We start from the raw sequence: 14402 nt of genomic DNA, 5'->3' as shown, positions 1-14402 counted from the left end.
AGGGATGATCCTAGTTTGAGCAGAGGGCTGAACAGAAGTCATCCCTTCCAGTCATACTTTTCTTTGATCTTATGATTCCATCATCCAAAACATTAATGAAGATATAAACAGTACTGGATTAAGGACAGACCCCTGGGGAATCCCAAATATCTCCTCCCAGGTACATATTGATAACTACTCATTGAATATGATCATCAAAGCCATTATGTAACTACCTTACAGTAGCCTCATATAGTCTGTATTTCCTTAACTTGTTAATGAGAATGGTGGGAGAATCAGCGTCATAATTATTTTTGAAATCAAGGTTTATAACATGGAATCGTAGAAAATGAGGGTTGGAAGGGACCTCAGGAGGTCATCTAGTCCAAGCCTCTGATCAAAGCAGGACCATCCCCAACTAAATCATCCCAGCCAAAGCTTTGTCTAGCTGAGTTTTGAAAAATCCAAGGATGAAGCTTTTACCACCTCTCTGGGTAACCTGGTCCAGTGTTTTACTACCCTCCTAGTGAGATGATTTTTCCTAATATCTAACCTAAACTTCCCTTGCTGCAACTTGAGATGGTTGCTCCTTGTCCTGTCATCTGCTACCCCTGAAAACAGTGTAGCTCCACCCTCTTTTGAACCCCCCTTCAGGTACTTGAACACACTATTAAATCCCCTCTCATTCTCATCCTCTCTAAACTAAATAATCCCATTTCCCTCAGTCTTTCCTCATAAGTCATGTCCCTCATCCCCCTTACCATTCTTGTTGCCCTCTGCTGGACTCCCCCCCATTTGTCCACATCCTTTGTGTTATGGGGTCCCAAAACTGAACACAGTACTCCATTTGTGGCCTCACCAGTGCTGACTCGCATCACTTCCCTTGATGTACTGGCAACCCTTCAACCAATACAGCCCCATATGCCATTCACCTTCTTGGCAACAAGGGCAAACTGCTGGCACATAGTCATCTTATTGTTCACTGTAACCCCCAGGTCCTTTTCTGAAGAGTTGCTGCCCAGCCAGTCAGCCCCCAGCCTGTAGTGGTGTATGGGATTGTTCTGTCCTAAGTGCAGGACTTTGCACTTGTCCTTGTTGAACCTCATGAGATTTCTTTTGGCCCAATCCTCCAACTTGTCTTGGTCACTCTGAATCTTAACCCTACCCTTCAGCATATCTACTACTCCACACGTAGCTATTTTTCCCATTCACAGAACCTGTCACCTAATCGTAGAAGTTATCAGGTTGGTCAGGTGCTACTTGCTCTTGGTGAAGCCATGCTGGCTCTTCCTGATAACCTTGTTCTCCTCCTTGTGCTTCACAATGGGCTCTATGATTTTTCCAGGTGTTGAGGTTAGGATGGCTGGTTTATAGCTCCCTGTACCCTCTTTTTCCCCTGTTTCTTAAAGACAGACAATATATTTGCCCTTTTCTGATTATCTGGGACCTTATCTGATTTACAAATGCTCAGAGAGGGTAACTAACAACTATGAAATTACCTTAGCTAATCTCTTCAGTACCCTAGGGTACATCCCCATTTCCTGTCATAAGAGTGGATCCAGAAGGGGTGCAGTGGCAGAACTACACCCCCCTTTTGGATTATAGAACACCACAGGGAGTCTTCAGGGAAATGTTAAGACCTGAATGCAGGCAAAAATCCCCTCTCCCTTCCCCTTCCTCCTCAAAAGAATGCCCTCCCTCCTTTTTTTTCTCACAGGTCATATTTCCCAGGGCCATAATCAGATCTGTCACTGTCTATGGGACTTCTTTCTAATTTGTCTACATCTTTTCTTTAAGTGAAGTGTCCAAAACTGAAAGGCTGCACCAATACTGAACAGTGGAAGAATCACTTTTCTTGATTTTCAAGTAATGCCTCTATTAATGCATCCCAGTCTGCTACTAGTCTTTTTTGCAATGAGAGCACACTGTTGCATCATATCCAGTTTATGGTCTTTTTCTGAAATATTGAAGCCTAGCCAGTCATTCTCTAGCTCATATTTAAGGTCAATTGCCTTCTGCCTTTGAGGACTAACTAATGGAATCAATCACAGTTATTAGTTTGCAATAAAAGACTATTGCATATCTTTTGCCAAGTAATAGTAACTCCTACCCTGAAATTAATTTGGGCACAACAAAGTTAGAGTAACTTCTATTCTCAATGATAAGCTCCAGCCTCTTAGTTTAGGGGCAAATTTGATGCTAGACAATAATATAGTCAAGCCATTCATTAATTTGCAAAAATCTGTAATTGTTTAAAACCCCTTGTTTTAAATAACAATTAAGTGGAAGTTAGTTAACAACGTAATAAACGTATATAAATAATGCTCATCAACAATACTTAATTCAGTTAACATAGCACTATGATGCATTTCTATTCATGGCCTTCTACTATTCATGAATGGATTCTAAAGTGTAAATCACATAAATGTTAAGAATTTTTAATATCTCATATCTAAAGGTATCATCAAATATGATCTTCTGGAATGGATGATGGAATATATGGGGCACAAACAAGGGCAACCTCATTTTCTACATATACTTTATCTGTATGTTTGAGATGGGTATATTTCTATCATGAAAAATCATTTATTTTGTGTGTTTGGCAACTGTACTTTTAAAATTATGATACAAAATTAAGGAAATGTCTCATTTTTATATTCACAGTTAATTTTTAGTGCTGAAAAAGCCCTCCCCTCCCCCCAACTTGCTGCTTTCTATGAGGTGTTTAGCCCTGTTGAAAAAAAAACTCCAGGCTGTAGTCTCATCTGTTTACAAATATTATCCATGAATCAGAAAAAATATTAGTACAGGGTATGTTTGTACATTGTTAAGAGAAGGGATTCTACATGGATGTTATGTGGCTTAATTAACATTTATAAAGCAAGTGGAGTTCCTGAGATAGAAGATCCTTTTTAATACTACACTGTATTAGGATTATTGTCCTTGGGGGAAAATATATTTATTCTTACATGGTATCTTTTACAATGGCTAATGGCTCATTATATTTAAAAAGTAAATACATCCCAATAATAAATCAACTGGGTAAGTCAATAATAAAGAAACCTCCAGTCAAAGTTTTGGCTGCTTAAGTATATGATTAAAATGAAAACACTGGTTCTTGACAATCCTATATTAGTGGATGTTGCTCTTCTTTCAACATTTGTTCAGTTTGGGTATTTGCACAATTGCATTTCTTTTAAATTCACACCTTTTTTGCAAAATAATTCTTAGATACAGTAATTCTTAGGTAATTAATAATACATGAATCTACACATGAACTTAACTCAGGGGCAGGCAAAATTCAGTCCGTGAGCCAGATTCAGCCTGCCAGGCCATTCTACCCAGTCTGTGGAGCCCCTAAAAATTTAGTAAATTAATATTTATTTGCCCCTGGCTCCCTGTCAAAGTTTACAGGAGCCAGGGGCAGTAGAACCCGGAGGGAGCCCTCATCAGGCTTGCAGGCTTGAGCAGCCCAGCCTTGCCCACCCCCAGCCAGTTGCCTGCTTTCATGCCCCTGCCCTGCTCCAGCACCACATGGCTGCGGCTCCTGGTTGCATCGCCGGAATGCAGAGGACAGGACCACGCTGGTACAGAAGGAAGAGGCAGTTATGTGTGTGCGTGCATTTATGCGTGCATATAGGCACAAGGGCAGAGTGTGTGTGTGTCTGCAGGCACAGGGGCAGAGAGTGTGTGTGTGTTCATAGGGGGAGTCCCACATGCACACCCCACTATACATATGCACCCACACCTCCCCTCACACTGCCATACACAAACCCCAGCAACCCTCCCCCAATACTCACCCACACCCTACATATTCACATATGCACCCACATGCTCTTTCACCCCACATACCCACACACCCACAGTCCCCAAAAACTTATACCGACCCTCCACAACATACAACAGTAAGACTTCATTTTAAGCTGTTATGCAGTCACCTCTGTGTAAACTACACAAACATGTGTAAATCAATAAAAAAACTATTTTTTAAAATCAAATGAATTAATGTTGTAGATGTTCAGTTTTTAGACTATAATTTCATATTTTTCTGGTTCTGCGATATAACTTCATATTTTTCTGGTTCTGCAATGGCAAAACCCCTTGCTGAAAGGAGTACTTCCTGGGGCAAGGGGAGGGACTTCTGGTGGCAAAGGTCAGGGGTTAGAGGGTGGGACATCCAGTCACAAGATGGAAACCATGGTGCAGGGCACCTGTCAAGAGGCAGAGCTACCCATGTGGCTCTTGGCAGCTTGTCAAAACTTGGTAAGCAGCCCTCCATCCAAAATAATTGCCCACCCCTGACTTAACTGCTCAATAGACTAATTTGTTGTGGTGTGAATCATCAGAATTGACATGTACAATGCTATTAAACCACAGAAAAATAATTTTCATCACCATAAGGTAGTACTGCCAGCTAAATTCATGTGTAAACACTGACACAGGCATAAATTGTACCTGGTCAGCCTAGGCAGCAATGAGCAGGATTGCTGTCTGCCTATTAGCCAAGCAGCTCTACTCTTTGGGCACTCTTGTGCCCCAGCCAGCCCTTTAGTCTCCCAACAACATGATCAAAAGTCTGGGGCTGACCTCCATGAGACTGCTGCCAGCCAGCAGCTGCTCTACTGTGGCTCAAACTTCTGAGATCCCAGGTGCCCATGTAGACTCTGAGGCTGGGAGGAGCCATTAACTCTGGTGCAAACTGCACTAGAGTTTATTGTGCTGTACCAATCGAATATGTAGATGCACCCAATGGGGCAAAAAACTCCTTGATTCCCATAATGTTCAGGAATAGGCACCCAGGCAGAGCATAATCCCTAGCACTGCTTATAAACATGAATAATAGAGCCTGCTGAAGTTGTAAGCCAGATTTTATGTGGTCAAAATTTGTATTTTTATTTGAAACTGACAATGCCTATGTAAAGTTTCTAAACTATTCACAGTTTCCCTAGATTCATGAAATGGCTGGAACATATTTTTGTCTTGAGGTGGACCTAAGATATGGACAGGGTAGAAAAGTACAAAGCAGCAGGAAGCTGGGATTCAGAGCAGAAAACAAGTACTGGGGCAGCAGGAGAGAAGAACAATTAAATAAAAATAAACTGTTGCTAGCTATGTGAACATTAATCATTAGAATTATAATTGATATTTGTTAAAGCATATTATATTTATTATAATTACTGAGCAAATTATGTATTTGTGCAATTGATGGAAATTATACAAAGAAATGAGTGATACAATTATTCTGAAACATTTTAAATGTTTGAGAAGCATTTTTAAAGATAATAATATTTAAGGAGTCTGTATAATTACTGCACTGTGTGAAAACTCTATTCCAGTGACCAACCTGCAGCAGAGATGCCACAAGTGTCACAGGGAGCCTCTATGTGTGGCATATGGCAGATCAAAGAAGGGACGGGTAGCACAGCACCGGATAGGATAGGGAGCAGAAACCAGAGTGGCAGATCAGGCAGAGAGAGGGGATTAAAATGGCAATCAGGGGGCACATCTTTATGAGATGTTTACTGAGAAGAAGACTGATTACCTCCTCAGTAAATTTCTCACATCTATACATGTAGTGCTATTAGACAGGAGTGAGCTAATTAACTCTGAAGCAGGATAGTACTTGCTACACAGTTTTTGGCTCTGCAGCACCAAATGTGTGGACATTGACATGGCTGGTTGGGGCATGAGAGTGCTCCAGTGTGGGGGCTTTGCTGCTACCACACTTGTAATCCAGCCATCCCCTCTGCAGCACATTGAGCAAGGCAGGAGCAGCCATGGGCTGGCAGGATGACCCCTAGATCCCTGGCCAGTCAGGGCTCTTCTGATCTGGCTCAATGTGCTGCAGTCCCAGATGCTAGTAAACTCCAATGTGATACAACCTGGAGTTTATTGCTTTACATTATCTGCATATGTAGACACACCAAGGGAGAGTGGCATGCCTGCCAAAAAGGTTGACCCCCAGCAGGGCTGGATTAAGGCATAGGTAAACTAGGCACATGCCTAGGGCCTTGCACTGCAAGGGACCCTGTTCCTTCTCTGTACTGTGGCAGCGCGAATGGCCCCTTCCACCTCCCTTTCCTTCCCTTTCCCTCCCCTCTGCCAGCCTCACCACCATGGTGGTTACTTTCTAGCAGCGGTTCTGAGCTCCACCCCCCTGTGGGCATCAGGGCTAGGGTGGGGAGGAGGGTCTCAACCAGCCTGGGACCCATGAGTTTGTTTGCCTAGGGCCCAGTGAAGGGTTAATCCAGCCCTAACCCCCAATGAGTCAAGGTTTTATTGTAAAGTCATTTTTTAAAATATTTGATCTTTTTGGATCAAAGAAATCTTTATTAAAAACACCTTAGAAAAGTGGCATATTCTAATTTCTGTGGTTTGTTAGAAAATGTACATTGGTCATTTTACAGCTAATTTTTCAGCCCTCAAAAAGGAGCAGGATAATGAGGTTAAATGGAAAAGAAAGAGGAGTGAGTGATTCAAGCTAGTAAGAGAACATGTGTAGTGGGGTGAGCCTAAGATAAATGGAGCCCCTATTTGAGAAGCCAAGGCATGGCATACATTTTTGTGTGCAACGAAGGGCGATCTTTCAATTAGAAATCAACATACACACATTTGCAAAAGAGTTGAGGGGAGTTAAAAAAAACCATATTATTTTAGTTTGTCTTTTGATTTATTATTATTATTATTATTATTATTATGGGGATAATCTCATGATGGTTTTTGAGGTCTGGCTCATGCTTTTTTTCTCTCTTGAGGTGGCAAGACTAGGAACTCCCTATAAGCATCTTGTAAACTTCCACTTTGGCTAGGTACAGACATTCCAAAAGGCATGGCATACCTGAGGTGGAATTGGTCTAAATTATGTGGTTTTCTCTAAGTGGCATAGTTTAGATTGGTAGTGTTTGGATTAAAATACCATTAGGGAATCTCTTCACTCATAGAATGGGGTGCTGGATTAGCCTTCCTAAAGTTGAAATATGTGGTATAGCAAGATTATTCTATTTCTACCACAGCTAAACTAATTTTAAAATGGGAAAAAGTGCTTTTGTGGGAATTTAATTAAATAAACAGTATTTATAGTATCTGGTAGCTGAAAATTGTTCATGCACATTAGAAATGTAAAAAAAAGCTAATGATATCACACTTAGTGAGAAGAGACTACTCTTTTGTTTTGTTTTTTCTATTGCCAACCACAGTCTGCTGTCTGTAGTCATCTGTAGATATTTTTTTTAACTGCTTGGTTCCTTAAAATAAGGCAATTAATAACTCAGTGTCAAAAACATGTAGGGCTTCAGGCAGGTCACACAATTGTGTGAACATCAATCTAATCCTTTTCTTTATTAACATGTATAGATTCATACTTTACCAGAGGTTCTGACTGATATAGGATCCTTCAACACTAGAATAAGTGTCATATTTATATGGATTTTACTTCAGAAAAATTAAAATTATTTTGATAGTTTATGCAATTTGTTATAATAACCAATCTAATTATATTTTTCCAATATTCTGCCCTTAACCACCCTCTTTAAGATTGGCCATTGATATTCAAAATGGTTGCCACATACCATCCTTCACTAAAAACTTAAAAAAAAAAAAAGAATCATTACCCAATTATAATTTATATTTGAAACAGAACACCCCAGGTTTCAAATACCTCTGTAAAATTTTTAAGCTAATCATTAGAAAAACAAAACAAAATAAAACAAAACTTTCTGCTGACAAACAAGTTGCAAATGGAAACAGACCTTGCCAAAACAGCAAAAGAAAAAATATCCAATGCCATCATAATCAGGACACCATTAAACAAAACTATGAATAAACACGGTTCCTCCACATGTTTGATACAAAGTGTGATGTACCTCATTTAATAAATCCAGTGACTTACAGAAACTATGTGGATGAAATCAAATAGTCCTTACACAGAAGAATGAAAGGAGAGAAACATCCATCCTAGCACCTTATGGATGATACTTTCCACAAAACAACCATTCTATCTCTAATATCACAATATTACTCACCAAAGAAAAGTAATACATTACCTTAAGATGTTCCAGGGAACAAAAATTCATAATTTTCCTGAATGTTAAAAACAGTAGACTTAACAGAGACAATGATGTTATAGCTCATTAGACTTTAACAGGCTCAGGAAGCTGCTGGGCAGGACTGCTGGGAGGCAATTCTGAAATGTAAAGGAGTCCAGGAGAGCTGGTTCTGGCTTCAGGAAGCTATAGTAAAGGCACAAGAGTAAGCTACCCCAATGCAAACAAAAGACAAGAAGTACAGCAGGAGACTGCCCAATCTAAACAGTGAACTCCTAAATAGTAACCTCAAAAAGGAATCCCACAACAAGTGAAAACTCGACCACATGACTAGATAGAAATAAAAGAATGTCTCACCAACATACAGAGAGACAATCAGGTAGGTCAAGGAACTAATTGATATAATGATATGACAGGATCATAACCAATCATTCCCCAGTTTATAGTCATTGTGAAAGAGTAAACAGTGACACGGGAAAAAGAGCCAGAGAATGCTGCTTCCAGAGCTATTACCATATTAGGATAGAAGCTTCGGGCAAAGAAAAGGAACAGGAGAAGGGAGTCTCAGAAAGAGAGAAGAAAGAAAGAGTGTCTGAAGGAGAAAGTGAGGGAGAAAGAAGATCTCCAGGAGATAAGACACCTCAGGATTTTTCTCGCTGCTGGAGAGAGCGGAGCTCTGAGGAAGAGGGTCGGATCACTGAAGAAGCATCAGAGACATGGCTGGCAGCTGCACTGAAAAGTAAACAAACAAACAAAAAAAGAGAAGAGTGAATTGACTCACTCCCACAGGCTTAGTGAAAACAACTGAGTGCTGACCACAAGGATTCAAGACTTCAGGCATGCAGAGAAAAGCCTGCTCTAAAAAAAAAAAGAAAATAAACAGACAAACCAGAGTTAAAGGAACTTTGTTTACTAACACCAAGTTCAGTCCAACCAAACTGATAAAGGTTAAATAAGAACAGTATGTAGATAGAATTACAAAATTGATATAATTGTTAAAAAAAAAGGAGCACTTCTGTTTAAAGATAACGAAAGTTTGTATAGTGTTATAAAGAATAAAGATAAAGACACATGTTAATCTGCATCTGATTGTGAATATATATATTGGTGAGTGTGTGGGAATAATTGAGTGAAGTTTCCTCTATAATACCAGGATTCCTAATAGAGATACCCAAAGAGCAAAATAAAACAAATATATATATATATATAACAACCCTTCCAACAAGTGACATCATAAAGCAGAACATGGTATAATAACATCCAAGACGTGGCAGGCGGGGAAGTCAGGGTACTTAGAGCTCTTTGGGAGATTATAAAAGGATACAGAGAGGCAAAGTCCACCATCACAGTCATGCATGCAATTACTGTATTCCAAGTGCAAGACTTTGCTCTTAGAACCTTACGATCATACAAGCATAGAAAAGTAGGGCTGGAAAGGACATCAGGAGGTCATCTAGTCCAGTGCCCTGCTCAAGACAGGATCATCTATGACTAAACCATCCCAGCCAGGTATCTCTTTGGTCCCAAGTGCAGGATCTTGTTCTTGTACTTATTGAATTCTATCTGGTTGATTTCATTTCTATAGTCTATCCAGGTCATTCTGGATCCTTGGCCTGTCCGCTAGAGGTCCTATAACTCCACTCAACTTGGTGTCATCTATAAATTCGTTAAATGTGCACTTAATACTATAATTATTAATTAATTATACTATACAAATAATTAATAAAGATGTTGACCAATACAGGATGCAGGACAGACCTCTAAGGAACTCCACTCAATACCTCCTCCATTGATGACTATGGGCAGGTGTGACTTGCTCTTAGTGAACCCATGCTGGCTCTTCCTGATCACCTGCTTTTCCTCTAGGTACTTCACAACATGTTCTTTGAGGACATATTCTATGATCTTTCCAGGTATAGAGGTCAAGCTGACTGGTCTGTAATTGCCCAGATCCTCCTTCTTCCTTTTCTTAAAAGATGGGCACTGTATTTTTCTTTTTCTAGTCACCCATAACCTCACCTGCCCTTCATGCTTTCTTGAAGAAGACAGCTAATGTGTGTGTATGAATATTTCATCCTATGGCACTCATTGCTAAAAATCAGTTAACCTATGCAAAAGTCATACACCTGTGCCCTTAGGACCTGAATAAGCTTTATGGTTTGTTTGTTCTTAAAGCTGGAAAGCAGTGGTAGCAGCATAGTACAGTGAGAAACTACTATAAAGAACATTTATTTTAGTATGTAGTTTTGAAGCTCTTGAAGTCCTGTCCTTTTTTTCGCAGAGTAACACATGTATTATCACATAATGATAGCCTAAGAGCTTGCTACAGCATTTATGTATATGAGTAGCATTACACACGTAAACAGTTCAGTTTTCATGTGTAATTATTCTTACAAGCCTATGGATGTGCAGGAGTAAAGCCTATGGATAGAATATAAGTACAATTAATAGTGCTACATTAAGAGAGGGTTCAATGTTTTCACTTCTCCTGAAAACATGGAGTATTTTATTCTGTCTTCTGTGACTATTACCTCTGGTTTGAATTTTTAGTCATCTAAAAAAAGTGGTAAAAGTGTTTCCAATAATAACAACTCTGAAACTATTCAGCTCACTTGCAATAAAACAAGTAGTCAGTCATGCCATTATTTGGAGTGCTCCCACTTTTATTTCAGTGCAAACACTCTTAATAACCAAATATAAATTACAGATTGTATTAAAGGGAACTCTTAAACAGGAAAACATGAATTCTGAACCTGATGGCATACACACAAATAAATTCTGTTTGAAGCATTCCAAATTTCTGTAATTTGACAGGGTTTTTTTACTGAATCAATTAAATAAAATAAGAAGAATCCATGTATTGCCTTTTCCAAAGATGTACACGTATGTTTTTGAATTCCTCTTCTATTTAAAGAAGTATGACTCAAGAATATTAGATATTTTCAGGGTGGGAAATACAAAAGATTCATTACCATTAACCTGTACAAGAATCAATAAATTGAGTCATTTTATATCTCTACAATTACCTTACAAGCAATGTGGTCAGTAACTTCTACTAATGGCTAAGTATTTGACCTAAAGGGTTCTGTTTTCTACTTGCTTGATGGCTAATATTATAACATTCTAGCAAAAGTTTCATAGTCCATTTAATGCAAAATATACCCTTTTATTATGTGGCAATACAAAATAGAATACTTGGAAATCTTAATCTAATGCTATTGGAGGAAGTCTATGGATTGCTTTTTTAAAATATCTTCTCTATACTTTTTAAAGACTTTGCCACATTAAAATTTATAAATATTTAGTATTTGTATGTAGTTAAAAGACAAGAACATTAATTGTTTTAAATTATTCAACTTTTATATATGTGAACTTCACAGTTTTGGTTAACATTTATATGAAAATATTTAAGAGAATATTGTACACAGCTTAATATAATTGCTCTGTATTGAAATTGCACAATTGTACATGCATTTCTAAGTGCATTCATACCACAACTTCATGCAACTAACAGAGCAAAAATTCTATTTCTTAGGATTACTTCCAAATACCTGCTTCAAGATTCTAACATTCACAGACCATCAGTTGCTTCAAAATAGCCCGTTCCAAACATCTCCAGGCCCTCAGCTCTTCCCAATCACAGAAAAACTGATACTGTGAAGTAGTTGCATACTAACCCCCTTCTCCAAACTCTGTAGAGGATTCATGGAACCCCAGTATCTATGTAGGTGGAACCCTGGGGTAAATTTGCTTTTTTATTCCACAAAGGAAAGAGAGGCAGTCCTCTCTCCCTCCTTATAGATCATTAGGGGGCGCTTCTGCCATGATTTTCTCATATCTTACAAAGTTCTAGTATGTATACCACACAAATTTCACTGGTGGCACCACCTTAGTTGTTCCAGTAGCTTCACAGAACAGCTGAATGACAAGAACACATATAACACTTACAAAATAATATCATATATACAGCTTGATTTTTTTTTTCCAGCAAGAATGAGAGCCTACCTCTCCTAAGCAGGAGTGGTGCTTATTCAATAGCTTTGACCAGCAGGCCCTGTTGGATTATATTTATAGCAAAGGATAGGTGTATCTTTGCCAGCATAGTTTGGTATAAATTAGGAAAAGAAGGAGGATTTGTGCAAATAGACCCAATGAGAGAGCATAAAAACAGAAAAATGAAAAGAAGACTCTGAATTAAAAGATAAACATAAAGAAATGATGCAGTTATATGGTATGCTAAACAAGCAAACATGAAAAAGTAACTCATACAAAGTGTGTGAGAGCTTGTTGCTTTTGTTTCAGTAAAATATGAGAAAAATTATATTCGAATTTGTCTATAGTCTTGAAAAAACTGGGAGAGGCATTCAACTATACACCAGTTTTCTTGGCAAATTCTGCTGTTTTAACTTGAGGTTACTAATGCTGGTGACTCAGTCCATTGCTCAGCCATTTTGCCTTCCTTTTCTATACCAAGAGTCAAGAAGTGCAATTTTTTCTTCTTATTTAGCAATGCTCTTTTTTCTCCACATTTGCGATAAAAATGTGGAACTTGTAGAGACTAAATAATTGGATTGTTCAAAAGTTTCTGTTGCAGAAGTCTTGCAATCTTTATTTGAAAGATAAATAAATAAATAAACATATTCACTTGTTCAGCAGACCTTTGAATTTTGTCAGGGAAAAAAGCTTTGGGCTAGAGAAATACCATAACTTTGCCCCATGAAATTCAATTTCGTTGAAGCTGAGTTGTACAATTTTCTTATTGTCTTGTTTCTTATTGTCACTTGCCTTGTCTGCAAAATTCAGAACCTGAATTCAGGCATTTTCCTGTGAAGCATTTGTCTTTGAAACCAAATTATTTTTTTCTTAATATCTTTTAATGGAAAAAGTGCATCAAGGTAGTCTAACTGAATTATTATACCATACTCAGTTCTTTTAAAGATTCCTTATTGCTCCTGATCTCTCTCTCTTGCCAGATTATAGCTTATTAAACCAAAAGAAAGGACACAGAATCAGCTGCATACCTTTATCTTGCTTGATACATCATTTTCTGTCCCAACAAGCTAATATAGAGTGGGATCTGGCCTGCAGAGCCACTGGATCTGGTCCATGGAGTTGGAGGGGGCTGGGCAATGAGGAGCTGCTCTAGAGCCATGCAGCTGGAAGCTCTACCATCATTGCTACCACTTCTCCCCACTCTTTGCTCTCTGGCTGCAGTGCTGAGGGCAGCTTCCAGTGGGTGGGGAAATCAGCTTCCAGCTACACCTATGCTGAAGCCAGGATGTGCAAGACAGGAGAAAGAAAAGGTAAAGGCAGTTTCCAGCTGCCTGGCAGACAGGAAATTTCCCGCTCTCTGGAAGCTGCTCCCATGCTGTAGCCAGGGTGTGGGAGGCTAGGACAAGCAGAACAGGTCCTGGCATAGCTCCCAGATGCCTGGCCCTGGCAAGGGTGAGGTCAAACCTCCCCCACATCTTATGTGCTACCAAAGCCACCCAGTCTATGCTGGAATAGGGGTGGGTTGTTATGGCATATAGGTTGAAATGGTTGATGGCTCTTGACTAGTAAATGTTTGAGACAGAGAAAAAGATGTCCTGATCACAGTCTTTCCCAGTCTTTATAATCTCAAATTAGACCAGACAGTGCTGACTAATTACCTCCACCTAATGTACCTGCAATAACTAATGTTAAATTAGCTCTTCATTCACCAGTTTGGGTATATTGTGCCAATTATGTACAGCTATGCATTGGGAACCATGCTTAGATGCTCAGTTGCAGAAGGATGACAGGGAGGTATTCTGCCGCACATTAGCATTGCGTAGGGGGTGCACATGGGTGCATGTGCACTCCCTGAGATTGACAGTGCACCCCCCGTGAAAAGTACTGTTGTCACTGTTGGCAGTGCATGTGGGTGGTTGTCGCTTGCCACCCCTCCCCATTGTTGACATGAGCAGTGGCATCTGTGGGTAGTCACTGATTGCCGCTGGCCACTGCTGCCAGTGCTGGTGGTGTCTGCAGGTCAGCACTCACCATGCCCACCGCCAACACAGCTATAGCCACCTGCAAGAGCTCCTCACTCGGCCCGCTCCCACTGCCGACACTGCCACAACTGCCTGTGGGAACTCCTTACTCACCGCTGCCATGTCCCCATCGTTGACACTGCCACTGCCACCTGCAGGTGGTCATTGTGCCCCCCCAGCTTTGGAGGGCATGCTGCCTTGTCAGAAGAGAGTGCCTCCTGGATGTCTGGTTACAGGCATAGGTTGTACGCTTACTGCTACATTTCTTTGCTATGTGCAACACATTTCAGATTTTGGGTGTGTACAGAAATTGCACTCAGACTGGTCTAACTGAATGTAGATCAATCTAAACCTATAACTGTACAGA

At 39.7% G+C, this 14402-nt stretch overlaps 1 protein-coding gene across 1 annotated transcript in view; it reads right to left on the bottom strand.

The window, feature by feature from the left end:
• The window catches only part of LOC149872801 (uncharacterized), a 61282-nt gene extending 47116 nt beyond the window's left edge, over nucleotides 1–14166 (bottom strand). The window contains exon 1 of the mRNA XM_090053462.1: nucleotides 14150–14166. Within this exon, the coding sequence (XP_089909588.1) occupies nucleotides 14150–14166 (17 nt within the window). The remainder of the gene's footprint in view (nucleotides 1–14149) is intronic.
• Between the last annotated feature and the right edge of the window lie 236 nt (nucleotides 14167–14402).

This window comes from Crocodylus siamensis, chromosome 1 (genome assembly GCF_052110815.1).
Source record: "Crocodylus siamensis isolate JL-2025a chromosome 1, ASM5211081v1, whole genome shotgun sequence".
In the NCBI taxonomy this organism is placed as follows: Eukaryota; Metazoa; Chordata; order Crocodylia; family Crocodylidae; genus Crocodylus; species Crocodylus siamensis.
This window is presented reverse-complemented; position numbering and strand designations above follow the sequence as displayed.